At 30.9% G+C, this 27815-nt stretch overlaps 1 protein-coding gene across 1 annotated transcript; it reads right to left on the bottom strand.

The window, feature by feature from the left end:
• Window positions 1-48: 48 nt before the first annotated feature.
• LOC143068112 (uncharacterized) lies at window positions 49-27815 on the bottom strand. The gene is made up of 25 exons (XM_076241901.1): window positions 26545-27815; window positions 25839-25984; window positions 24789-25029; window positions 23696-24071; window positions 21860-23050; window positions 20422-20540; window positions 18485-18867; window positions 17838-18118; window positions 17325-17435; window positions 16128-16355; window positions 15336-15450; window positions 14627-14811; window positions 13640-13772; window positions 12627-12803; window positions 11830-11931; window positions 10465-11142; window positions 9124-9807; window positions 7138-7803; window positions 5761-5868; window positions 5379-5492; window positions 4541-4659; window positions 3402-3469; window positions 2355-2500; window positions 1407-1556; window positions 49-245 (listed from the first exon to the last, which is right to left on the bottom strand). Exons 1-25 carry the CDS (start codon window positions 27339-27341, stop codon window positions 100-102), a joined length of 7464 nt encoding a protein of 2487 aa, XP_076098016.1. The 5' UTR covers window positions 27342-27815; the 3' UTR covers window positions 49-99.

Here is a 27815-nt window from a genome sequence, read left to right as displayed (position 1 = left end):
GCACAATTCCAAATATTTAACAAAAAAATTAATAATAACAACAAAACAAAACATTTCGAGTTTAATATAGAGTAATATATTCTTTTACATTTTTTAACATTATGTATATACAGCTGCGTCATTGTCATAGGTACTCCATTCGTTAATCAGTTTTGGTCTAGGTATTCGGACAGGTGTCATGTCCATCAGCCTATTTATTTTGATGGGTTTCATTTCCATCAGACTTTGTGATTCGTCTTGAACTTCTAAAAATAAGATAAAAAGTGTATAACGATTCAATTCCAATGAAATTGAAACTCCGGTGTAATTTTGGTAACTTGCACGCCTCGAATGCGGAAGTCCTAGTTTTGATCCCGGTCTGGTTTAAAGAAAAACATTGAAAATTGCCATGTTCTGTTTTTCTACTTAGCAATGCATTCAGGATTAAGAGTTAAAACTAGTCCTGATGTATGAGTCGGAATAATGTGTACAGGAAGAATACTACCATCTTATGACTGATCCTAGTGAATTTTCATATTACTGTTACAAAATTCTGCCAAATAAATGCAATGAAAGTATACCGCTGTTTAGTGTTCATAAATCGATTTAACTTGAACAGAGTCTGGTCACAGACCAAAACTGAAGAAGACGCATTAACTGAAAAAGGAAAATAGATGAACAACGGAACACTGACCTGCTATAAAAAAAAAGACGCCAACACATAGAAACGGACTATTTGATAACAACTGCCATATTATTGACTTGTTACTGGACATTTTCAGAAATGTTGTGGTTTAAATTTTATTGTTTGGCTAGCCAAATCTCCCGCTTATATTGCAATGTTAAAAAAAATACCTCTTTAATGACAACAATATTTGACAGGAAACGAGTTATGTCTTCAGAAATTATATAAAAAAAAAACAATCTGTGCAATAGAAATACGTTCTGAACCAACATGAAATTTTGCAATTTAAAACAAAAATACAAATTAATGAATGTCCCGAGGAGGTTATGTTCTCACTCTATAGACTACTATGTTATATGGTCTCTCTGCATATAAAGATTGCAAGATGTGGAATGATTGCCAATGAGACAACTCTCCGTCATATACCTTGTTTCAAATTGAAAAATAGAACTGAAACCAAAGAATTCAGTTATATTTAAAATATATAGAACAAAATAGGTATGCACTTGCGAAAAGTAAGAAATAATTCAAGATATGTGTAAACGGGCTAAATATCAAAATAACTTTCGGGCACCAGATTTGTCTGATGGATATGAATTCATAGTATAGGTATGCATTATGCTCGTTTTATTTCATGATTTTGTTAACTTATGAAAAAGAGCAGAGTATTATTGATCCTTTTTACATACAAATCGAGAAGCGCTTAAAATAGCCGTACCATACATTGTTTATTTACACTTACCAAGGTTTTCGGTCGGTTTATGTTTGGTCGTTTGTTTCCGTATTACTATGGTAGTGGTAACTATGACTATAAATACAAAAATGGCTGAACTAGCACTTATAACAGCTATCCAAAGTGTTGACAGTTTTGGTGAATTGCTTTCTGTTGAATCTGAAAGAAATATAAACCATTATCATATTACCTTTTCATGATTGGAAGTTTATCACCTTAAAAGATTAAGATAGTTAGTTTTACATTTTTGTTGATATTCTTCATTTTTATCTTGTAGCCCTAGTGCTTAAATTTGCATGTGATTTGGTATTAATGAACTGCCATTGGTTGATAGTAATTAAATTACCATTATTCAAACTAGATAAAATACTTGAAGCTGAATGTATCAACCCCTTTCTATCTGAATAACAGAAACTGAATGAAGTTTACCAATGACGATAACGATATCTAATTTTACAGGACGGCATACAAAATAGTTTGCCTCAACATTATTTCAATTACAAACTGTGATAAAATGCCTGGCTGCAATAAATCAATGAATATACGAGTTAGGTTATATAATTGTACGAAATTTTAAACAAAAATTATTTTGGTTTCTAAAAGACGATTAGAATAATTCTATAATGTAAATAAAGACAACATGTACAGTAATGTACCGAAAAAGAAATGGTAAATAAACAGTTCTTAAATCAGTAAAATGTTGATTATTATTGTGGTGAAAAAAAAAATGAATGTATGAAAGAACAGATTATTTCCAAACATTCTGAATATTTTTATATTTGGCCTTCCACGCACGATAAAGACAACGTATTAAATCTAAGTCTTACATGTGACAGTTTTTTTTTTAATTATTAATTCTTCTAAACTTGATTTTTATCGCAATAATTAGGGAAGAGATTTTTAACAAAATACGACATTACATAAAACCATTTCACATAATAAACTGAAAAGTCTTACCAATCACACTGAAAGACGAAACTTTAACAGCTTTATTTCCAATATTTATAAGTGGTTCATTTTTTGTCGCATCCAATATATTCTTGATAACTTCTTTGGATTCTGTACTTGTTATTACGGCATGGTTAGCAATCAGACTTCCTTTCCTATTCAATATAAGGTTAAAATTGAATTATATGTGACATGACCATGATGTTTCTTAAATAAGACAACAGAATATATGTTGCCATCATGGATATATCTTGTCGAAAATGTACCTTTTTGTTGTCACAATACTATTTTTTGTTACCTCTTTTGTCACTTAACGCTGTAGATGGAGATATCAGAAGTAACAGGATACAGTCCTATAGTAAAGCATGAACTTGTAATCCTTAAAGACTGTAGCATACATATGACAGTTCCCACTTAAATTTGATCTTTTACGGAAATGGGCATGATTTCATAATACCGTATTTACTTCATTTCTAAATCCTTTAAAATATAATTGGCAATATTTTCTTAACATTTATTTAATAATTGTAAAAATGTTAACATGACTCCAAGTGATGAAATTATTCACTTTTAATGTGAATACTGTATTTGTTGCTAAACTCGAAATCATACGCAGTAGTCAACTCATATTTATATCGATTGATTGTTGTATGCTCAAAGCATTTTCGATTAGCTCATGCAAACAAGTATTGAGATTGTAAACAAAATATAAAATTTTATACGAAAATCCACATATTTCAAACTTTAAATTAAATTTATATTTGGATGCATGTATATAAAACTTGAGACAAATCACATTTATATAAATATAAAAATGACGGAAATTATTGGATTGTTTAAAGAATTTATTGCCAAAATCTACTTTTTAAAAATTAAAATAAAATTTGAGACGTTTTTTTGGCTCAGTGTTTTATCTGTGTTGTGTTTTGTATACTGTTGTTTGCCTAATTTTTTTTTTGACATAGCTTTGTCAGTTTATTTTCGACTGATGAGTTTAAATGTTTTTTTAAAAGAATTGCCTGCTATTAGATATGAAAATCTTAAAATAATACTTACGCAATTGAGTACAACGTAATATTCATAAATACACTCTTGATAGATGATTGAGAATAATACTCGAACAACTAAAAAAAGAAGGTATATGCATTTTTTATCTTCAGATTTAATTAACATTATATAAAAAAAGAAGATGTGGTATGATTGCCAATGAGACAACTCTCCACAAGTGACAAAAATGACACAGAAATTAACAACTATGGGTCACCTTACGGCCTTTAACAATGAGCAAAGCCCATTACTTTTTCACAGAGATATATATCATTATAAATGCTAAAGATGCGATATTAATAATACTTAAGAAACGTCGAAATTTTCGGATTTTTCATGTGAACGTGTTATATAAGATGATGTGGCATGAGTGCACATGAGATAACTCTCTATCCAAGTCACAATTTATAAAAGTAAACCATTATAGGTCAAAATACGGTTTCAATACGGAGCCTTGGCTCACAACGAACAGCAAGCATAGTTGATAGAAGAAAAAAGACATAAGCAAAGGCAAAATAAAAAAGATTTTACACACAATATTATATTTGATACATTTTAAAGCTTTACGAGTTGATTTATTTAAAAATTAGACTATAGTTGTAATTTTAGCATTTGCGCTAAATGCACGAAGATGTAGCCCTAATATTAAAATGTAAAACCTAATTTTTCAAATATATAGAGATAAATACATGGACTTTTCCATATCGGTCCGGGTATCAGCCCGAGAAGTTTTGAAAATGTTCATATTTATGAATTTGTGATGTATGTCGTTTTTGTCTTTAATCATTATCTGTATTATAAAAAGTGATTTTTTCCATATTTTGTAATAGAAATGAAATAATGGCCATATTTTTTAAAAGTAAACTTTTTCGGTAACTGTATCTATTATGGGTAAGATTTTGACAATCAAATTATTGTATCTTGTTAACTATACATTGCATATGTATTCATGTTGGTTGATATGTAGAAACATCAGGATCATCACAGAAAATAGACAGCTTCAGGATGAATAAGTTTGGCTACCAATTGCCGGGTGTTTCCAAAGGAAAATATTGTTTACATAAGGTTTAGAAACGAACGACGGCAGCCGATAATCGTTCTCTTAATCATATTTGCTAGCACCTATATATGTCATAATCTAACTTTACCCCTCTGAATGTATCTTGGAACAGCTTTTTGTATGTTTCGGTATTTGTATCTGTCAAATCATCTGTGACTTCGTAATTTAGGCGTAATTCTACTTTTTCGATGTACGTCTTTTCCATTACTATCAAAGCAAAATATAGAACAAATAATAAAAGCAATTTCAGTGTTAAGGATTCCTGGTCTTTAATGTCACGGAATATGCAAGGTCTTTTTAAACATTTTGCAATCTTATTCTCAATTTAATAACTGTTTACATTTGTCCTTGCGTTCACAATTGTTACATATCATCCACAGACGTAAAAAAATAGGCCTTTAACATCCTATGGAAGAAAATAATCTAAATTTACTTAGACTCCCGGCCTCACGAATGAATCATGAAATCTTAACAGACCAATCAAATAGTCCGATTAAATCTAAGATGCAGTAATACTTGACTTAGATATCTTCACATTCTAAGAACAAAAAAGTTCACGTCGTTAGAGCAGATCCACAATTAAAAAGGCATACTTAGGTTTAATTTGTAGGTCAAGCTGATTATAACTTTAAACGATTGATGTCAAATTTGATTTGACTCACCCTACTAGAAGCATCAAGGTCAAAGTCATTATAAGTTATGAAGATATGCAAAACATCTTGTATAATGCTAGAAAAACATCAAACAAATAACACATTACTGATCGAGATATATTTATATAAAAATACAATGAAATGATTATTTTCCCCTTCAATAAATTAAATCAATGTTTCACTTGATACTCAAAATGTTTTAATATGCTTTTATTAGAAAAATAATACAACTGTTTTTAATTGTCACGTATATATACGAGTTCGTGTACATACCTCTTGTAGAGTGAACGATTGGATGCGTTTCTGTTGTTGAGGCGGCTGGATTGAAAGATGTAGATGAAGAACCACTTTTTCCTGGACTTAATTGCTGAGTTGATGTCACAAAATCTAGAAAAGATTGTCTGACACATTTATATATATCCTTCCGGAGCACTCCCGGTTTTAGTGGAGTTCGTGTTGTTTCTTATTTATTATTTATAACTGTTGATGTAAATGTCTTTTGGTTAAGTGAATCTTTTTTTACTCCTTGGTTTTGATTGTTATTGTCTTATAAAAAGAACAATCAGTCATAAAATGAGATACATCAATTTTCACTTTAAAAAAAAAAACAATTGTTTTTAATTGTCACACATAAACAATGAGTTCATGTACATACCTCTTGTAGAAGGAACAATTGGATGCGTTTCTGTTGTTGAGGCGGCTGGATTGTAAGATGTAGATGAAGAACCACTTGTTCCTGGTCTTAAATGCTGAGTTGATGTCACTAAATATTAAAAAAAAAGATTGTTTGACTAATTTGAAAAAGAACAAACAGTTATAAAATTGGAAACTCAAATTTGACTTTAAAAACGAAAACATTTATCATTTCATTGTAGTTATCTTATATTACAATAAAAAATATATCTGTTAATTGAATTACTTACAACCATTTCAATAATAAAATTGAGAATGGAAATGGGGAATGCACTAATAAGCACCTATGCATGTTATTGTTTTGTATTTCACTAAACTCCTAGTTTTTTTACCCGTTTATACATCTCTTGCTTCGAAATGTTTAGGTTTCAGATGTCTTGATGAAAGTTGATCCAAAAGCGCTTTAAACTCACGAAATGTATAAAATGTTATTTCCATGAAAGGTTCAAGAGAAGAGCTATATTGAAATATATATAGATATTGGGGCATTGTAAAATACAGAAAATTAATAGGAATATTGTTCACAAGCTAAAGATTCTGTATGCCTCGATTCCATCAAAGATACCATGCTTTTAATTCAGCATGCAGTTACGACATACGCTCTTGTTGTATCCAAAAAAATATCAGTGGCGCCGGAATCAAATAAATATAAGATGATAGTCTTTAGTATGCACTAACTTACCACAGAACACCAGCTATTCAAGCGAAGAAAAAAATTTCCTAATGAGTAACATTTCATGACATTCTTAATCTGTAATTCCGCAAAAACGCATTCAAACTGATCTTAAATGAAATTCTATCTTATAATTTTATCATTCTGCAAGAATTTTCCCAAAAATATCCAGATAGGTAGGCATTACAAGAACGTCCGGCCAGCTGGTTGATTAAAAAGTGACGGAACGATAGAATGACGGACATGGATAACATAATATTATCGGGTTACTAAGTGAATCATACATTCGAAAATGTTAGGCCTTAAAATAATTTGTAATCAGTATTGTTACCGACGAAAACAAACAATTAGCTGTGTGACCTTTATTGCTTGAAGATTTACATTTTTATTGATTTTGACTCGCCAGATTTCACAATGTTAGAGATAATTCTTCAGAGTGAACAACATTCAATATTCAAGTGAAATTAAGTTTTTATACGAAATAATTTTAACATCACATTCTAGAATTTGAATTCCAAGCAGTTATTTTTAAAGAACCGACTTCTCGCTAAATTGCTACTTTCGTCATGAGTTCTTTGATAACGTAAAACTCTTAAAACGAAACTTTATTGTTTGTAAGTTTGCTTATTAATCAGTTCGTTTTTAATTTGCTTAAAATATTGTTACCTTCACATCTTTCAATCTCTATGACTTTATCAGATATTTTTTCTTCGGATCCAAGAATTTCTGAGACGGAACTGTATATTGTGATATTTACAGGCAAATGCAAAAGTTCAATTTTCCAGTGAAATATTTCAGAAATATTTAAATAAGGTATTACAATTGTTTTAACTGGTATTGGTGGTGACGAAAAGTTATCGGGTGAAAGAAAATCTATTCTTCCTTGTTCTGATCCATCTGAATCAAGCATGTATACAGACATAAAGATGGAAATTTCTTTTGAAGTGACATTGTAACATCCATAGCTGATATTAAACTCCATTCCATCAACAACTGGTTCAATGTTGAACGGTAATGCAGTGTTACTTGACATGTTGTATAACTCATTGCTTAATATTGCCGATATATTTAAAGTGATGTTTCCTGAAAAGTCTTTCGGCGCAAAGAAAGAAATATTCCCAAAATCAGTTTGGTCTAATTTCCATGTATTTACTGCATTATATAATCCTCTTGAGAATTTGGAACCATCAGGAAAATTATGAATGAGTAGAACCAATGAATCGTAGTTAGTTCCTTTGTCTACAGTAGCGTTAAGGTAAAGTTGAACAGCAGTATCCTCTCTGCCATGTCCTGCGGTTGCCTTTATTATAGGATAGGTTGTAATTGGTTGTGCTGTAAATCAATTAAATAATGAAAAATAGAATAATTAGTTTTGTTTTGCAAAATCCTTGAAAACATGTTAAGATATGAAAATTATCAAGTCGACTGTTACAACAATAAAATAGAAATGTTAATTGTTTTCATCACTTGCCCAAGGCCACAAATTACGACCCCATATCTTCGATGAAAATCACAAAACAAGATAAAAAGTCATCAAAACTAAACCCAAGAACAATTGAATATTAGTTTCTGTTTTAGCTATAGCGTTGTCAGTTTATTTTCGATCTATGAGTTTGAATGTCCGTCTGGTATCTTTTGCCCTGTTTCATTTAAGGGGTTTCTTTCAGTTAATAAACAATCCTCGGTTTTGCTTTTCTTCTTAGCATATGGTCATTGAAAGATTCGAAACATCATGTTTATAAATTTTGATAAATTACGTCAATTATATATCATATGATTCATGAAAGTACACTAGCTTATCCATATTTTATTATTATAATAATGACGTGGATCTTGACGATACTTATACATCCCGCCATTATGGTGTTAGTGTGCAAGGTCAATTTTAGGTTCTTGTTTTTTATTTTTGCTTATGTACTTTATATATATGCCATTTTGTGTTTCTTTGTTGAAACACTTTAATTTTTCATAGGGATAACGCTTTTATTACAATGTTGACTGCTGTATCCCATTTTGTACATTTTTACCTATAGCTAGTTTCACATCTCACTGGTATGACAAACACATTAAAAGGATGTGATTTAGCATTCGATTTTCTAAAGACTTTCCGTTTTGAATACCCTTTCACTTTTTACTTTTTGGTTATTAACCTTAAAGTAAAGGAAACCGGAACTATGAGATCGGTGAATTTGGATAGCTACAAGTGTTGTTTTAACAAAAGGATGTAATCTAAAATCTTTAAAGAATTAAAATCTCCATTTGTCTTTTAGGACATACAAGTTAATCGTATCAAAACAAAACATACAGTAGGTATTCTTTGGGAAAAAAAGAAAAAAATGGTTCTTTCCGATTTATGCAAGTCATTTCTGGTACGAGACGGAAACTGACCTGAAATAAACAGCTATGAAACAAAAGAATACCTTTCAGTACTATGTTTGTATAAAATCCCTAATTTAAAGAGATAAGTCTTGAAATAGCATTCGATTTAATTATTCTTTGCTTTCTATTTATATTTAAGAAAATGATCTGTTTAGCTCAAGACTTTCATGTTCCCTTTATCAGTTATAAATTATTATAGGTTACTAATTCTTACTAATTTCCCTATGCAGAAGCTATATTATTAAATACACCATCATTAAAATGCTAAATTACCTAAACATTTATGCAAAACTGTATTTTCTTTTATTACAGTCTTTTTCTTGTCCTCTCTCTCTTTCATAACAGCTGTTAACTCGACTATAAGAGGTGAAGTGATATGCGCAAAAGCATGTTTTCTCATGAGAATCATATTGTGTATGTCCGAAAACTCTACTTGATAGAAATCTCCGTATAGATTAAGACCAGGTATTATGGTATAAGCAGAAGGAGCGGTTACATATAAAGTTGCAGATTCGGAATTGTCTATATCGAGAAAGTATGTAGAAATATTTAATTCTATGTTTGGTGTATCTAGCTGGTAGCATCCGACACTAAATGTTACATTTATACCATCAATCACTGGATTAACTTGGACATGAGACGAAGCTTGACTTGTAGAATTTTCCTCGTCGCTTAATATGTATGCTAATATATGAAGATCAAATGTTCCAGAATAATCATCCGGTGGAAAGTAGAGCATATTGCCAAATTCAGATTCTTGGAGCTTCCAATGATCACCGACAATCTTTCCGTTGGAAAAGGATGAATTAATAGGGTAACCGCTTAGAAAAATGTAAATTCCATCAATTTGAACTTCTGTGCCGTTCGAAGGCACTGCAGAAACGTAAAATGATATTTGGGTGTCTTCATTTCCAGTCGAATTCTGGACATGAATAACAGGTGATTCCAAAGGTTTACCTTTAACAAAAGACATAATCGGTTATTTAAAATATAGCTAAGACCAGAACCAATAAACTGATGTCAAATACGTTTATTACAATCAAACATATCTATAAGACAATTTTCATGGTAGATTCCAAATGAAATGCAATAACATGAACATAAAAACTAAAGTTACAAGTGTGTGCAAATGACACAAAAAAAAATGCCCAAGCAGGGTTATGGGGAATAAGAACTGAAATCGACACAACATAATGTTACCATTTACATTTACTTGTATCTGTATCTCAAATCGCGACGACATTGTATTGTCGTCTTAGATCATTAGATGCAATATTGTCGTCTGATCTGTAAATTTACCTGTTGTGAAAATTTGAATATGAATGTAGGTTCACATTGAGGATGATGCATATATAACCTAAGACGTTTACCCAGTCGACCTATCCGGATCGCTACATTTTGAGATAATCTCAATTTTCCATAAGTTAAAAAGTTATAAATACTGCAGCCTCTCAATATTGCACTTATCTATATTAAAAAGAAGGGTGTAATATTTTCCCACTTGCAAATGTTTGCATTATGGTGGGTTTTTTTAGGGGTGTCTAAATTCTGCAAGACTCAAATGATAAGTTGATACTATTGAATTAAAAAACTTGTTAGTTATAGAAATCCTACCTGTACATATCTTTACAACAACAGTTTCATTAGAAGACGTTTGAAGAGTAGTTCCATTCTCCTTTACTATAGCAACTATTAAAATTTCAAAGTCATCATCATCTGTCATATTCGTCCCAGATACTTTAATAGTATCTAATATATCCATTGATGAAAGTGCATATTTTCCTGTTTTATTTTCTTGCCCTGTACTCAAAGTATAATTTTCTGGAATTGTTACCCTTACTTCAAGTGTTTCTGAACTATCAGTATCTTTCAAATGAGCATGTATATGTAAATTGGCATACGAATTTATATTGCTAAAGCAACCAACTCTTACTCGTAGGTCTACACCATCAACAATGGGTTTAATAACAACGGAAATAAAACTTTCTCTGGTGGAATTACGTAAACCTTGTATCAGTTCTGCTATAACTTTGAATGAAAAATTTCCTGAAACATCCTTGGGTGGCACAAAAGAAATGTTGCCGAAATCATTTAAATCTAATTCCCATCGATTATCAACCAAGTGTCCAGATGAGAATGTTGATTGGTCAGGGAAATTTGTTATACAAATCTTTAAGGTATCATACGACGTTCTGTTTGTTGCTTTCGCCGATAAATATATTTGAATGTTAGAGTCTTCAAAACCTTCGGCATCTCGAGCATCTAGTATTGGTGGTTCGAGGGGTGGATTGTCTGAAAATGAGAACATGACATAATCAAGTTTACCATTAAAATGTTTTAATGTGATATACTAATAATTTGGTATAAATCGTGTTCGAATTTTTACATATCTTTGTAATGAGTTCAAAATAATCTTATAATATTTCCCCACAAACATCTTTTAAATGAAAATGCAATCCTTGAAAATCAGGCGAAGAAAGTTGTTTTTTAGCATGCAGGACGATATTCCAAATAAGATTAGACGAATCAACCAAAATTTACAAATATTTAATTGCAATTTGACCTAAGCTTTATTTGAGAACATGTTATCCTCCACATTATTTAAAATGGCATTATAAGGGAAAACGATATTTATCTTTAAAAAGATTATAATAAAATTTGGTCTTTGAACTTTTATGATTCGAGTGTCACTGATGAGTCTTTTGAAGACGAAACGACCGTCTGGCGTATAAAGTGATAAGCTAGATATCTTTGATGATTTGTTTTAATAAGAAACAAATATTGAGATAGATTTTTTTGTTTGTTTTTAAAAATAATGAGACTTGAGATTTTTTTATCTAGAAATCAGAAGCAGGTTGACTTATAATCAAACAGGTATGCTCATCTCTGTATTTATCATAAATTTGAATTATATAACACTGTATTCAATACAATACCATAGATAATCATAAATAGATGTAAGCTTTTATAAACAGTTACCTTCGCTGCAATCAGAACCATAAAACCCTAAGTCACAGACACAAATATTATTACTTGTACAGTTTCCATTTCCAGAACAGTTGTTCTGGTCATTGCAGCTACCTAAAAATAATTTACAAAAATCTATAGTACAATATCTGGCATTACCTTTAATAATTAAATGTGTTTGAAAATGAAAGTGACAGCAACACATTTCTACAAAATATTCACGCTGATGAACAATAATACTGTACATGTATTAATTATATGTTTTGAGACGGGCTTTTAACGTTTTATTCCTCTTATGGTGTTGTTAGTTTGATCTCGAATTTCAATCTTTTATTCAAGAATTATTCGGATAATTGTTGAGGCAACGCTTTTTTCTTCTTACAAGTAAAAACTTTCCCTCGCATCTTGAAGAGAACTGCCTTACGAATTATGTATATGGTATTTGCAATCATATTTTTCGAGTTCGTTTTTCTTATCTCAGTTTCGTTAAAGAACTAATAAAAACTGGAGGTTAAAATAATCATGACGTCAGGCGTATATAAGGGGAGTCAATACAGCATTATGTGTATTGTAATTTTATATTTTTAGATATGATTTGAAGAAGATGGTTTTTGGATAAAACAAGTCTAAAAAATATATCAATTTTCTGCAACATATTTTGTTTAGAGAATGATAAATTACGCTGATATAGCCCAACTAATTTCAAATTAATGCAAAATTTGCTTTAGTAAAAATATTAATTCTTAAACAATTACTTTCGAACCGTTACATTCATATTGATACATTAATATCGACTAAAAGAACAGTACCTGCTATTTTTGGGAATTGTACATGAATAGAATTTTTTTGTTTTATATTTTCGATGACATGTCGATTGTCTGTAAAATCCACAGGATTAAATAACAGTTGATACTCTTGTCCTGGAGGTAATGGTATTTGTATCACGCTTTCAGTCCTGCCGGTAAGTAAAGTTTCATATCCGTATTCTACAATAAAATTATATTAAAACGTTATCAGTGTCAGCAGAAAGTTTATGATCCAAGGTTATGTCAAAGAACGTATCAAACTTTTTCTATAAGTAAAATTGAGAATGGAAATGGGGAATATCTCAAAGAGAAAACAACCCGACCAAAGGGCAAAAGCTTCATCGGAAGACACCTATACATTTTTGACAACTAATCCGTATCAACATCACAAGTAATCCACGGTGGTCTCGAAGTATAGATTCTAAGTGGCACTGATGTTGTTTTAATCTTAATTACGTATTATAGTGTTCTTTACTGATTTGTTTTTCTGAGTCATTTTGTTTTCTTTGTTGGCATAGTTTTTTTTGGTTTTAGAGAGTTTAAGTTTATAACACAAACTGCTCTACCCTTAATATGTCTGTTTGTTTTGTTCACATGTTGCTTGATTTTTCATCGGATTTGTACCTTCCTATATTGCTAAGTTTTTAATTTTATGTAATGTTTTGTTTGTCTTTCCATTGTCTTCGTTTCTTGCTATGGCTTTGGTAGATTATCTTATACTTATAAGTTTTGGATACCCGTTAAATAACTTCTTCCTCTTGTTTACTCAATAGTCTATAAATTCATTTTTTATGGGTCATTTGCCATATTGAAATTGATAAAAAAAAAAAAAAAAAAAAGTGCGAGGCGCTTAAATGTATCGTGATATATCCTTTAAACATTTTGTGTAAAAGTCATATTTCCCTTGTTTTAAAAAATCAAAACAAGATACAGGTATGAGCGATAGAGAATCAAATATTTTCGCAGTGATAGTGGTACAATTGTCAACTTTATATTAAATATACGTATAATCCAACCCGATTTTAGCAGAACGTCTGTAGATTGAAACCCGGATCCGATATCATTTGTTGAAATTGCTACTGCCAGAATTTCTGAACTCAGCATTTCAGTTACAACAGTGCAATTTATGTCTGGTGGAGTATCATCTATCTGTCAAAAACGAAAACACAAGGTTACTGTTTCCTAAAAACATCAAATCAGGTTGTTCGGTTTTCTTAAATCTTCTACATTATTTTTTTTTAAATTTAAACATATTTTTTTGCTCAGAGCAAAAAGGATCAGACACAAGTAAAACATACTTATAAAGTCTTCTCCACAATACAATATATATAAAAATACAAATTGAACGTGATCTTGATTCATATAGTATAAATATCATAAATATTACTAAACTTAACTTAAAAGGGGAGAGAGAATGAGGAAAAAACGACAAAGATTAGGATGATGATGATAATGATGATGTGCGTTTAACCTTTGTTGGTAATATTTTATTCAATTTTCTTGGACCATATAAATAATGTTTAGATTGATTATTATTTCGAATGTCGTGGTTTTTTTAATTTAACTCTGAATTTTGATAACGAGTCTACATTCCTAACTGTAGACTCCTTATCAAAATTCAAAGTAGAATTAATATTAAGTAACAGAAAAAAACACTATTTCCTTGTCATCAGTCCTGTATAAAATCGTTTATATTACTAAAAAAAATCTTATCAAAAATTCAACTTTTCCTGAGGTTGTTGTTTCTTAATCATGTATTTGTCCATAAATAATTTAGTGTTGGTAGCAGAACTCTGGTTGTTGCAATCGAATTCACTCACATTCTGTTTAGACTCAAGCGGTTATGATATTGACATATGAATTAGTGAACTGGTGTCCAATATATTATGATATTTTATTCCTGGATCAAACTGTCTCACAACACAAATTATATCCATATTTCAATATAATGTTAATACATTCAACATATTGCAAAAACATTTTTTTTGGGTTAAATTTCTTACCGTATTGAAAATCAGTGGCGTATCAATCGGTTCGTTCTGGTCAAAATATATAGATCCTTTTATATCAATTCTTGACAAGGTTTTAGCATCTCTCTTTGGTTTGACCGAGAATGTGACATATCCTTGCCCATTGGTCCCATTGTTCGGTGGGAGAAAACCTTTACGTGGATCGTTCGGGGCAAGACCTTAGTATAAATAGTTAGCTGTCATCATGAATATTCTATCATATAATCTATGTTATATTATGCTAAACGTTAAAATAATTGGAGTTGTCTTATAACAATGTAATCTCAAATTCCAAATAAAAAAATGGGGAGAAAATACAATAACAAGGAAATTTTTAATAACTAAATAATATGCTTGTAATTAAATGATAAAACAATTACCTGATATACAAAATTCGAAATATAAGTAGTTTCTATTTCAATTTTAGGAATCATTGTTTCAATTAGTTTTTTGGTTTAACACTCATCTTCTTCTGCATAAATTAATTCCATATTTTTATATATATTTTCTGATGTTTTCCTTATCCTTTTTTCAAGAACAATATGTAACATTTGCTTTTAAATTTTGAATTTCTAAGCAGTTGCATAACTTTTGATGATTAAAAAAAACATCTATAAATTCAAAATGGTTAATTTTATTTATTGAAATTATTCTCTCAATTTTTTTTTTTAATAAAAACATATTATTCTACAAATGTAAGTACCTGTACTGGCCTCAACTGTTTGAAACTCCCAAGTAACTCTATTTTTCATAATGTCCAAACCACCTCTAACACGAACAAACAACCCCTCATATGTTTTAGTCAAATCAACTAATATCTAAAAAAAAAAATAAAAAATTTAAAAATGCAAAGAATATTAAAAAAATATTGAACTCTTTAATAAGAGGATTATACAAATCGCACTTTGTACCATTAACATGTGCTACTTAAAAAAAATGTTCTGCATATCGAAATTTTTTTTTAATGAATTATCTGGAATCTTAATAATAGGGTTTACAATTATTGCAATATGTTATAAAAATTAGTTATGATATAATCTGGAATCAAAGGCAGATGAAAATATCAAAGAGAGAGAAAACAATATCGGTACTTATTTTACTGCACCAGATAATATTATGCAACTGTCATACGAGTAAGGGGTTTAGCTATATATAAACCAGGTTTAATAAACTTTTTTTCTGCTTAAGAAAAACCCTGTTCAAGAACAGGAATATCACAGTTGTTATCCGTTCGTTTGATTTCTTTGTGCTTTTGATTTTGCCATTTGATAAAACGAACTTTCCGTTTTGAGTTTTCCTCGGAGTTCAGTATTTTTGTTACCTTACTTCATATCCCATAGAAATGATATAGCTTTAGATACTCTATTATAAAACATTATTCATCATATTATTTAACATTATATCTTATATATCATAACACTATTTAGTATTTTATATAACAATATTTATTATATTATATAACATTAAATGTTATATCATATAACAAAATACCTACCTGAAAATGTGTTCTTTCCTTTAAAGTATGATTGAAATTCCCAAAACCAAACTGACCCAATTTAAACGTTCTCATATCGATGGATTTATCAAATGAATGTACTACAAAAACTTTTTGCGCTGGAGCTGATGCGTTGGCGTCATTTTCAAATCGAATTTTAATGTCCATTCTAGTATCCTTCTTGATAAAGCGGGCAGAACCATATCCCGAGGGTCCAATGATGTCGTTCTGTGAAGAAACAAAATATGTCATAGTTCATAAATACATAAATGCAAATCAATTTCACTACCTTCTAACCAGTATCGACATATCTTATTTCATTTGTCACTTTTGCCATTTTCTTAAATTAATATTTACCAAAACTAAGGTTTGTTTTTATTTAGTAACTCTTTCAATTTTAACAATCACGTTTATAAAAATTATTTACTCGCATTAAACCGCAGATTGTTATTAATTTTCTAATAAAATTCTGTTTTAGAGTGAACCCAATGGAAGACAATTTCTAAAACAAGTTCCAAGTAAAACAAATTATATTTAGGTACTTTTGTCTCTTTTCTTTTATTTCATCTCTATGTTTACACCACTCCTTCAATCCTTGTTTTTGTGACAAGATTTTATTTTTACCTCGATGCATATTAATAACACCATGGGCATTGGAAATGTAAGCTGTTGTTTTTTGCTACACAAGTAGGAACCGTTGAGTTACTCATCGAAAGTAAAACTTCTAGAGTAAGCAGTTCCGGTATGTAACTGTGGAGGAAACAGGAAGAAGCAACTGCTTCTGTCATTTGAACATTCCTGTGCTCATAGATATACCAAAACGGACAACAAAATCATGATTTTTTATCGTAAACTGTTGAAGAGATAATCTAAAATTTATAATTCAATGCCATTTGTTCAAAGGCTTTCATGAGGATAAGGGCTAGCTCAATAAAGGATATTATGAAAGAAAACGCAAGTTCTGGAAAATTTAAAACAAAGGAAATATGTAATTTATATACAAGCACTGCTTAAATGTCGCTGAATAGAAATAACAAAATGGGGACATTTAACTCTTTTTTGGTGTAAAGTGTAGTTTACAAACGACCCTCTGGTCAAATATCACTATACATAAACATGTAAGAGAGTCCTTTTTAAAGACACATATCATGTATTAAAACATGTATGTACATAAAGATAGCTCAATAAATGTCTTACCGGGTCATGCGATCGAATCCATTTAACAGATTTCTCCTTCAAATATATTGCATATGAACAGGAATCCTGACTGAGTGATTTGTTTAACTTCGCTGCAATACTCTCGATGTCCTGCAAATAATGATTTGGAATTTGTAAAGATACATGAATCGTTTGTCGTAACTAAGTAACACTGGTTTCCTGTAAGCTTATATTTCTGCTTCACATGTGTTTCCAAGCTTAGAGAATACTCACAGAACATGCCGGTGAAAAGTCGGGACCAAGGTCTGGAGGACGGATTACAACAGTGTAAAAGAGGTATTTTGTTTGAATCGAAATTTACTTTATTGTTACCAAAACATGATACGACATTAGTGTTCCTAGTTTAATTTGAAATATTCGGAATTTCTAAAAAGAACTGTTACATTAAATGTTTCAGATTGCAATAGACTAACAAAAATGGATTTGACTTATCATTAAATGATTTGGATTACACAATTATTCTGCCAATAAACTTAGATTAAGCAATACTACCGCTTGTCTTAATTTTCTTGCATCGTTTTTACTAGGCCAGAAACTAGATACTTTTCTTGAAGCAATATCTTTTCCATAACCGTTCCAGCTGACCGGTTTATCTCCATTAACTCTATCACCTATGACTTTTGCAACCTCCACAGCAACGAGTTGTTCAGTATTTTCCGTAACCGGTCTAGATATTGCCCCAATTTTACTACCAATATACCCAACAACCTTTCCACCTATCATACAAGAACTTTCTCCACCTGTCATGCCACCGACTAATGCACCCGCGGCTCCTGCAATATCAAATAAAGTTACGTTAATTACTAGTAGCATATTCAATTTACCTTCCTCAAACGCTATGCAACTAAGGATACACAATTTTACCACCATTCTTTGTGTTTTCATTAATTGGTCAGTCCATACAATACAATAGGATAGGAAACTGCAAAAGTATATCAGATAAAAGATTAGAACCCATAATAACATATTCAGTACAGATACTGGGAATGTTACCTTGGAACTTCTCATTTCTTTTTTATAAGTAGGTGATAAAATAATACCAAAATAAATGTAACGAAAAGATCTGTCAGTTGTTTAGGTTACAAACTGTATACAGACAAATAAAGATTCATGTATAACATTAAAGTGCATTGTTTTACCTCCTGATGTGCTCTCTTGGTCAATCAAACAGTTATATCCACGATCAAATGCCAAATTTACTTCTTTGGTTATTCGAAACGCAAAGATTCCTTTTGGGTCAACAAAATGAACTGGATTATTATATGCATATGCATAGAAGTTACTCAGTTTACTTTCTAGTGCATGTGGGTCCATGCTTAAAAATCGTCCATGTTCAGAGTTATAAAATCGTGTTCTCATATAAAAGAGTTCTATGATTTCCTTCATGTTAATTACTCCCCATTGTCCAATAAACGTAAATGGATTCTGTAGCTTTTCAACACGAGACGTAATATTTCCAAAAGGATCATATCTGTAGGTATTCAGGATATCACAATTGTTGTCTAAAATGCTAATGACTGATCTGAAATCAAATAATATTTAATATTTTTAAGGTGTTTTTAATGCGTAATGTTTAATGACTTTTGACGCAATCAGTGTGTGTACATATACAGTTTTTTTTCTCACTATGTACAATATTATTTAGAACCCAAGCAGCTATGTGCACAGTTTGAGACATAATTGTCATAAACATTCATCCTTTATTCAAACAAGAGGGTCATATGTTACAATAAACAAATGGAGTATAATAAGATTGTTACAAGTGAAACAGTAAAACCTTCGACAAAGCCATTAATTTGACCTTTGAAATACAAAAAATCGATTATAGAATGATACAATATAAAAATGTATATATTTACCTAGAAATAACCTGTATATTTTAACAAGACACTCGTTTTTCAAATATCAATAATAATAATAATATATATTTCCTTTTACCTTTAAACCTATGGTAACAAATTTATCCATTGCAATAATTAGTTTAAACATGCTTTTTCACAAATATGTCGAATGAATACAGAATAATTTAGGTAAAGTTGTTGCTTATACACGTATTCAATTTTGAAAAAAAAGGTCTTTATATTACTGAAAAATAATAAGACCAGGGTTTTCGATAACACAAACTAGTGAACACATTTAATCATGTTTTATCATCGATACAAGGACATCATACGTAAACCAAAATCAATATGAAAACATCTTATACATTCAGGTATTTCACATCCAATCTGTTATGGTAATATTCTTTACAAAACGCAATAATGTCGTCATTTACCTCAAAATCTAACCAAACCCTTTAAACAGACTTATTTAGAAGGGATATTGGTACGATACTATTGTTAGGTCATGACCTATTGCAAATTTTGGTATTAATATTGATTAACTCATAGGGTCTTTGCATCAGAAATAAACACATTTGTTTTGAGACCAGTTTTTGGCATGACACGGGTTATGTTCTTCTCATAGTGTTTGTGATATCGAAAATCATGGTGTCATAATATTTCAGTAAAACAGAAATTTCTTTCGTTGAAATCAAATACATTGTTACATACAGAAGCGAATTGAACAAGATGAGATATCTAAACAACATACGATGGTGACTAGGGAACGTCACTAACTAAAAAATGGATAATGAACAATAGGAAATGAAAAATCATCTCTTTTATCATACATTTTGGTATAAAGCATCCCATTAAAGATATATATCTCAAGATCCAGGTAGGGACAGTGTTAGTATTAGCTTTATTTAAAGTCAATTCGGCATATTGAGAGCCAATATATCATCTAAAGTAGATAAATCATATTCGTTTTTTGTTTATTTTCAATTATAATTATATGTTAATATCAAAGTATAACAATTCATTGTTATATAACTTTTTTTTAAATTATTGTTCTGATTTTCCAATGTATGATGTCAACTACTGTTTCAAAAGTATGTAATAATTTATAAATATAAAATGTGTTGCAAGTAATCAAGCTAAGTTTTAAAACTAGTGTTGATTAATTAGGTGGACGCTGCTTTTATTCAACTTACGGTTTCTTTAACATGAATTAAAACAAAATAGTTTTTACTCACCCCATTGGGTCAAACTGATAATAATTATACCCATTCTTGTTTTTCATTGCTATCAAACCTAACTGATCACCGCCATGGAAATACAGATTGCGGTCTATAGATTCGCCTTTTTGCGTAATCTGTTGATACATATTTATATTTAAAACATTACATAACAAGACGAACAAAATATCTTTAGAACAGTAACGAGTTATCTTATTTTTAGAATGTAAACTTTACCGGTGATATAAAAAAATAAGTAACAGTTCAACGTAAAGAGAGGCAAAAGATACCAGAGGGACATTTAACCCCATAAGTTGAAAATAAAGTGAGAAGTTCGGGCGGTCAACGCCATGGCTAAAACATAAAAAAATAAACAGACAAACAATAATTGACCAAAAAAACACAAAAAACACAACACAAACATACAAAACTAAATACTGAGAAGCGATTTCATATAATTAATATTTATACTGCAAAAAGATTTAATATTGAATAATCTGTGTTGATATTTGGTTTCAGTTTTTCACACAAATTTTCACTTTTTTTTCGAGAGTCATTTATTTGTCTTTTGTAGACGAAATGCGCGTCTGGCGTACAACATTTTAATGCTGGTATCTATGATGAGTATATTCCATACTATATTAAAACCGCTTACTATTTTGTTCCCTGTGCTTTTATCTAATGACAAATCATGTCATTGTATCATTGTGTAATGGTGAATGTTTGTTTATATATCTGTTTTTGTTTTATAATTATTAAGATAATAACCCAACGTTGACTGCTGTAGATCTACCCCTATTTTTGACATTTTGACATATTATATCTGTTTAGTTCACACATCGGTGTCAATATAATGGAATTTTAAATGACTGTTATACAAGTGAGAGATTTAGTAAGCTATAAAACCAGGTTTAATCCACAATCGACGGGTGGGTGCAGGTTGACAGGTACACAGGCCCTTCACGGGGCTCGTTACCGGTCTGTTTACCTTTCTCATGCTATTTTTTCTTTCACTCGAACGTCAATGTAAAACAAAGCATACACGCAGGTCGTCCCGTCGTTTAAATATTTTCGTTGCCAGACGACGGGGCTTCCGCCATACACACGCAAAAAATGTAAACGTATCATATAAAATGCCTGTACTAAGTCAGGAATATGACAGTTGTTGTCCATTCGTTTGATGTGTTTGAGCTTTCGATTTTGCCATTTGATTAGGGACTTTCCGTTTTGAATTTTCCTCGGAGTTCGGTATTTTTGCGATTTTACTTTTTGATAGTTCCTAGATATCTTTATATTATTCAAAGTCTTTATAAGTTTAAATGATGAATAGTGAAACAAAAAAAAGTGTCCCTAACATCAACTGAGCTGATACTGATGCTGTCTTTGTTTCAACTGTTTTCAATATTAACAAAGATGATTAATGTTAAAACAAATTAAAACATAGTGGTGAATATACCTCTGCTAAAATATCTTGACCAAACCGCCCAAATGCATCAACAACATAATCTGTTCGTTCATTTCCACAGACTTTTCGTACAAGATTCTTGAGACCATCATAATCTAACGTGCATTCTTCATTTGGTGTTCTATACTGGACTAATTGATTTTCCACATCAAATATAAAATCCTCTTTTGTCAATCCATCCTTTGATATGAAATTACCATTTTCATCATGTTTGAAGATCTCACCATTCCCAAATTTGGTGTATTGATTTAATGCATTAACGGTATATTCTTTACGAACGTTGTTTTCATTTAAAACTTTACGATTCTTGCGTTTATCATACTGGAAAGTTTTTACAGTGCCATCTGGATGTTTGACGTACGTTAATTGTCCAGATGGATCATAACGGAAATTCCAGTTGCCGTCCATTGTTTTCATCAATATTCTTCTCTGTCGTGGGTCATATGAATATTCAAATTCTGAATTTAGATGTCCATTTGACAAGTAGTTAGATACTCTTTTCAGTAGGTCCGTACCAACATAGTACGAGTACACCGTATATGCACCGTTACCTAGCATTTTTTTCTTTAGTTGCATCTTATCGTTATATTCCACTCTCAATAAGTTTGTATTGTCGTATGAATTGATTACCCGTGTCAACAATTTTCTCGAATTATATTCATATTTTACATCATACCCCTCCAAAGATATTTTCAGCCTGATTTTTTGAAAATTTTCATTTATGCTATAGTTTACGAATAAATCGTTATCGAAGTATTGAAACTTGACATACTCTGGCAAACCATTATAGGTATAACCAATTGAAGTTGTTCCCATTTCCATTCTTGCCTCTTTCAACCTTTGCTGTTCATCGTAAGAAAATGAATGAACGCGATCGTTTCCAAAGTCTTTCACAACAATATTTCCAAACCCATCTATTTCTGATCTGACCTTTGCCCCAGACCTACTTTTAAAGTTTCTTTCATTTTTACTATATTCATATTTTTCAGTCGTATTATCTGGATACAAGACATTATCCAAAGTTCCATCAGGATTGTATGTAATGGAATACGCATTGTTGTCACCATCCTTCAATTTGGTTATTCGACCGTGATCATTGTACGATACATTCAACAAGTCTCCGTTAGCATCTTCTCCAACTAATGTCATCGCCAGTTCATCATAGATGTTTTGAGAAATTATCTATCGAAAGTGTGAAAAATATCCTATTTGTTTGAAAGTTATAAGAAAAGCAATATATCAACTGTAGAAGAAAAAACACCTAATTTTGAATCTACAAAGTTGCTGTACAAATTTCCAGGTCCTAAGTCTTTAGAAATGAAAAAAGCAAGATCAAAACCATTTAAAACACTACACATATATATCAGACTATAAATAGAATACTGGGTTCTTCTTCTGAAGTTCTATTCAATGTAATTCGCAAATAACAAACAGATAAACGATACCACGTACACACTATCTGAACAACAGGACAAAGATATGTCCTATTATTCTAATTTAATATATTTATTTTATTAAGGATTCTACATTGATATGTTTTACATCGAACACTTTGTTTTTCTTAACATTTCTTTAAAGTAGCAAAGATTTTATGGAATCATGCATGGGTCTGGTACTATCATAGGACTATTATAATAGTCCCAGCCAGGCTGTAGTTTCAGACGTATTAAAAGAAATTAGGAAACAAAAAGTAAGTAGGCAAAATTGACTACTGCTATTTATTCGAGAAAAAAAGAAGCCTTCAAGTTAATTAATATAATACGAGAAGGACGACATGACCAGTGCAAAACCCAAATAGAAAGTAAATTTGCAATAAGTCATACTTACGGAATCGCTTTGAGATATTATTGTAGCATGTCCTGTATTATGTACTTTTTCTGTTGAATATCCCAATCTTTTACGTAATGCAATTTCTCCATTTTCATCATACGTCAATGTTAGAGTCACGTTGTTCGGGTAAGTGATGGTAGTTACCATTGCTTCGCCGATAAAGTTGTACTTCTTTTTTACCATTTCTGTGTTATTTTTCATCAATCTCCAAAGTTTTAACCAACCTTGAGGGTAATATTCAAAATCTTCTACCGATCCGGATGGGTGTTTTATCCGCTGAATAGAGTTGTCACTGTTGTATTCGTATCTTGTGATTAACCCATTTACATCCGATGATATCAGCCAATCGTGTTCCATGTCATATTCATATATACTAATGTATAAAAAATAGCATATTAATGAAAAATGATACTGTTTTTATGGATATACGATACAGTACAGATTTCAGTTAACATGTAATTCAGCCGTATATTTTGAGATATTTTTTAATTTTTATTTGATTTATCTTCTTAAAATATGAAAATAAATTTCTGACTTCTTATGGTTTTCTTTAGATATTTTGATTTTGAATATTTGTAAATGCCAATTTCAATGAAACGAAAATATCAAGGAGTTTTAGAATTAAATAAGTCAGGCAAGCTTTGTATTTTCTTTTTTCCTTTCTTAGTTCGAGAACCGATTACAGTTATTCTTCTAGGCCACTAGATTCACTTTCCAATTAGTAAAGGGTTGAACGAGTAATAGAATAATGGTCATCACCGAACTGTTCCCGTTCAGAGGTAAAACCGTTGATATAGAGAGGTGTTCATTCGACTGTCGTGGATCTGTCAATGCGCATTCATGTCCGGTAGAAATGAGGGACCAGCGTGATTGGTTTTTGATCTCTGCATGTTGAGGACCTTGCAACACTATCTGAGTGGTCTGACCGTACCATGTTGCAACGTAATATTTCGGTCCTTTTAAAGTTGGAGTTTAAACTCCCTTTCATAATATACATTTAGTATAATTTTTCAATTTATTCTCCCTTCCTGAATATGCAAAAAATATTTTTCAATGGACGTTATCAAAAACTCATCAACATGGTACTTACCTCCCCTGTTCATTATCTGAATTATTTCTAAGTTCAACCCAATTAATGAAACCTCTTTCGTTGTAAGTCATAACCAGGAAAGGGCCATCGGAATGTTTTATTTGCTGTAACTGTGAATCTTTATAATAAAGACTAGCAAAACTGTTGTCGTGAATTGATGTGATAGCAATCAGTAATCCTGTTTCATTTGAATATAAATATTCCAAGCCATCAACTTTGTCGGTATAAATGTATGTTAAATCTGCAAGTACAAATTTAAAAGTTATCTGTCTTTTTTGTTCTTATTAAATTGTTTATCTGATAGAATCAGATCGACGTCCGCACTTTGATTTACGTATTTTACTCAAACAAGAGTCCATCCAGAAAAAATATCAAATCAAGGTCCAATAACTTTATCCTCTAATCGAAATATAATCCGACGATATTTATTACCAAACTTTGTCTGATTTCAGTCTATCAATCGACGCACGATATGCCTCAATATTCTATTCAAGTTTGGGGTATATTTTGTTATAGATAATGCATATTTTAAGGTTTGTCTTGTCGTAGAACACATATAGGGGTGTCTTTTTATGGGCAATCTTGACATCCTAGGTGTGTTCTACGACAAAAACAAATACCAACCGCTAATTATTATGTTTCTACATATAATTTTTAGATGCCAAACATTCTGTCAAGATCCTTGGAATTACTATTTCCTTTCAAAAAATTGCTTGTATTTCTTTCATTGGAAAAACTTGAATAACTTGGTTTTATATACGTATTTTGTTAACAACATCCCCAATCATAAATTGATAAACTCGCGCATTTCGTCCATAAAAGGATCATCCGTATAAGAAAGGAACAACTCTTTACAGGGTAGAGTAAAACATTTATATGAAGTACGTGATCCAACAAAAGTTCATTCCTTAATTTAACACATTTAAGTAGTAATGATCCTCATTCGACTAAAATAATCTTTTCAGCGTAAAACTGAATGTCTTAAAATGGGTTGTACTCATTGAACGTGACCATGTTTTTTTCTATAATAAAGTGGAGATATATACTCACTATTTGTATCATTGCTTGACACAACACACAAATTCCCAAGGTGCTTGTTTTGATATATACCATCTACTTGTCTTTCAAAAGTATAACTCTTCCCATTAAACGTTACATTAGCCTCGTTATAATTAACAGTATTAAGCTTAGTACTCCTGAAAAGTAAGGTCTATACAGTTTCTGGGTGTTCTTCTTTGAAAGGGTCTCTTTTGTATGAATAAAGCAACATTAAAAAAAATCAGAATCGATTTTTCCGTGTCAGTTATTGAAAATAGCAATTTAAATAGTAATGTTTTTTTTTATTATTACAATACACATTTTGTAATAGTACACTGCAAAATGTGGACAAAAATTGATTAAAATATTTATATTTTGGCAATAAAGCACTTAACAAAAACGAAAATCGTTGTACGTGTCAAACAAATTTATTCGTTTTATGTGGCAAAGGATTTGCATACATTTTAAAGCATCTAACAAATGTTAAGCAGTTTTGATATTACCATAGTTTTTGAAGGGATTTAATCTGTTTCTGAAGCAGATCAATATATGCATATTGTCTGTCATTTCTAAAACGAACGAATACTCCTTAGAAGGGTAATTAACATAAGAAAAAGTACGAGCAGGTCTTTTTTAATTCTGTCTTTCGCAATTAAGAAAAAATAAAATGTTCTTCTTTAACAATAACAGGATATAAATTTGCATATCATTTACGTACCAATATGGTATCATCCATCCTTTACCCATCACACTTTTATGATATCTGGTCAATAATTTTGAGGAAAAAAATCTTCTAAAATCTAAAATCAGATTTCTTGTCATTCCCCTCACTATGATATCATTTTCCTGTGTCAGTGTTGTGTCCTCGTTATGTCCAGTGGCCATGTTAAGAAGCAGGGCGACTAAATCCGACAGCTCAATTACATTACGACCAGCAAGACTTAATTGATTCATAACTTCAGACACCTTCCAGTTCAGAGAGTACCAGCTTTTACCAACCAACTGAATAAAATTGTCCCATATTCGATCCCATGCCTCATTTTCAATATCGAAAGTTTGTAGTTGGTCTTTCAGTGGAAAATATAAGTGATTCCGGTCTTTCAAAGGTTTGATCAACTTTACGCTTATTTTACTTTTTCCAATTATGGAATTATCAATTTGTTTTACATTGAAGACGAATCTATATGATGCTCCTGGAGGCATTATACCACCTGGTTCATTTTTAGAACTAGCAATTAGGATATTATGCTTCCAGAATTTCGTTTCGTCAGAATCACTTTTGATATTCAAATGGGCATTTCCATTTGCCTGGATGCATAATAGAGGTGCAACGACATCAGTGTCACCTATGTTTTTGATGTATAAATACAATAAACCATGTTGACCTGGTAGTAATGCACTAGGCACGTCCATATGAGCAGATAGTTTGCCTATTTCTCCAGTAGTAATTTCAACGGCTTCTTCTAATATCGTTGTATTTCCAGTCAATGAATTAGCCAGGCGTAAATTAAACATCTGCCCTTCAATCGTATGACGAAAATCAAACGTAGCATACAACAGAATCGAAGAAAATCGAAATATCTGCAAAGGATTCAATTCATATGATGTTTTATTTACAAGGGAAACGATTAACTCCTCTGGGAACAGTGTTCCTTCGATTCTTAAGGTAGCATTACCAAGTGGAATTGCACGGGTTGGAAAAACACTTAATATTTCAAAACGAGCGAGCTTTACCGAAAGATAAACATCAATTGGTGAGATACGCTGTCCTGAGTCTGTGGTGGTTACTAATATATAATAGGAACCAAATTTTGTATTAGATATAGTGATAGTTTGGTTGGACTTAAAAGGGTCATCAGAAACAAAATCGAAATCAACATCTGTCGCTACTTTTCCATATTTAACCTTTATTTCATAAAATGTATCGATGACTTTACATTCAGATCTTATAACTAATGTTTCCTCTGGTGGAATATTTTGTATAAGGAA

The sequence above is a fragment of the Mytilus galloprovincialis genome, chromosome 3 (assembly GCF_965363235.1).
Source record: "Mytilus galloprovincialis chromosome 3, xbMytGall1.hap1.1, whole genome shotgun sequence".
NCBI lineage: Eukaryota > Metazoa > Mollusca > Bivalvia > Mytilida > Mytilidae > Mytilus > Mytilus galloprovincialis.
This window is presented reverse-complemented; position numbering and strand designations above follow the sequence as displayed.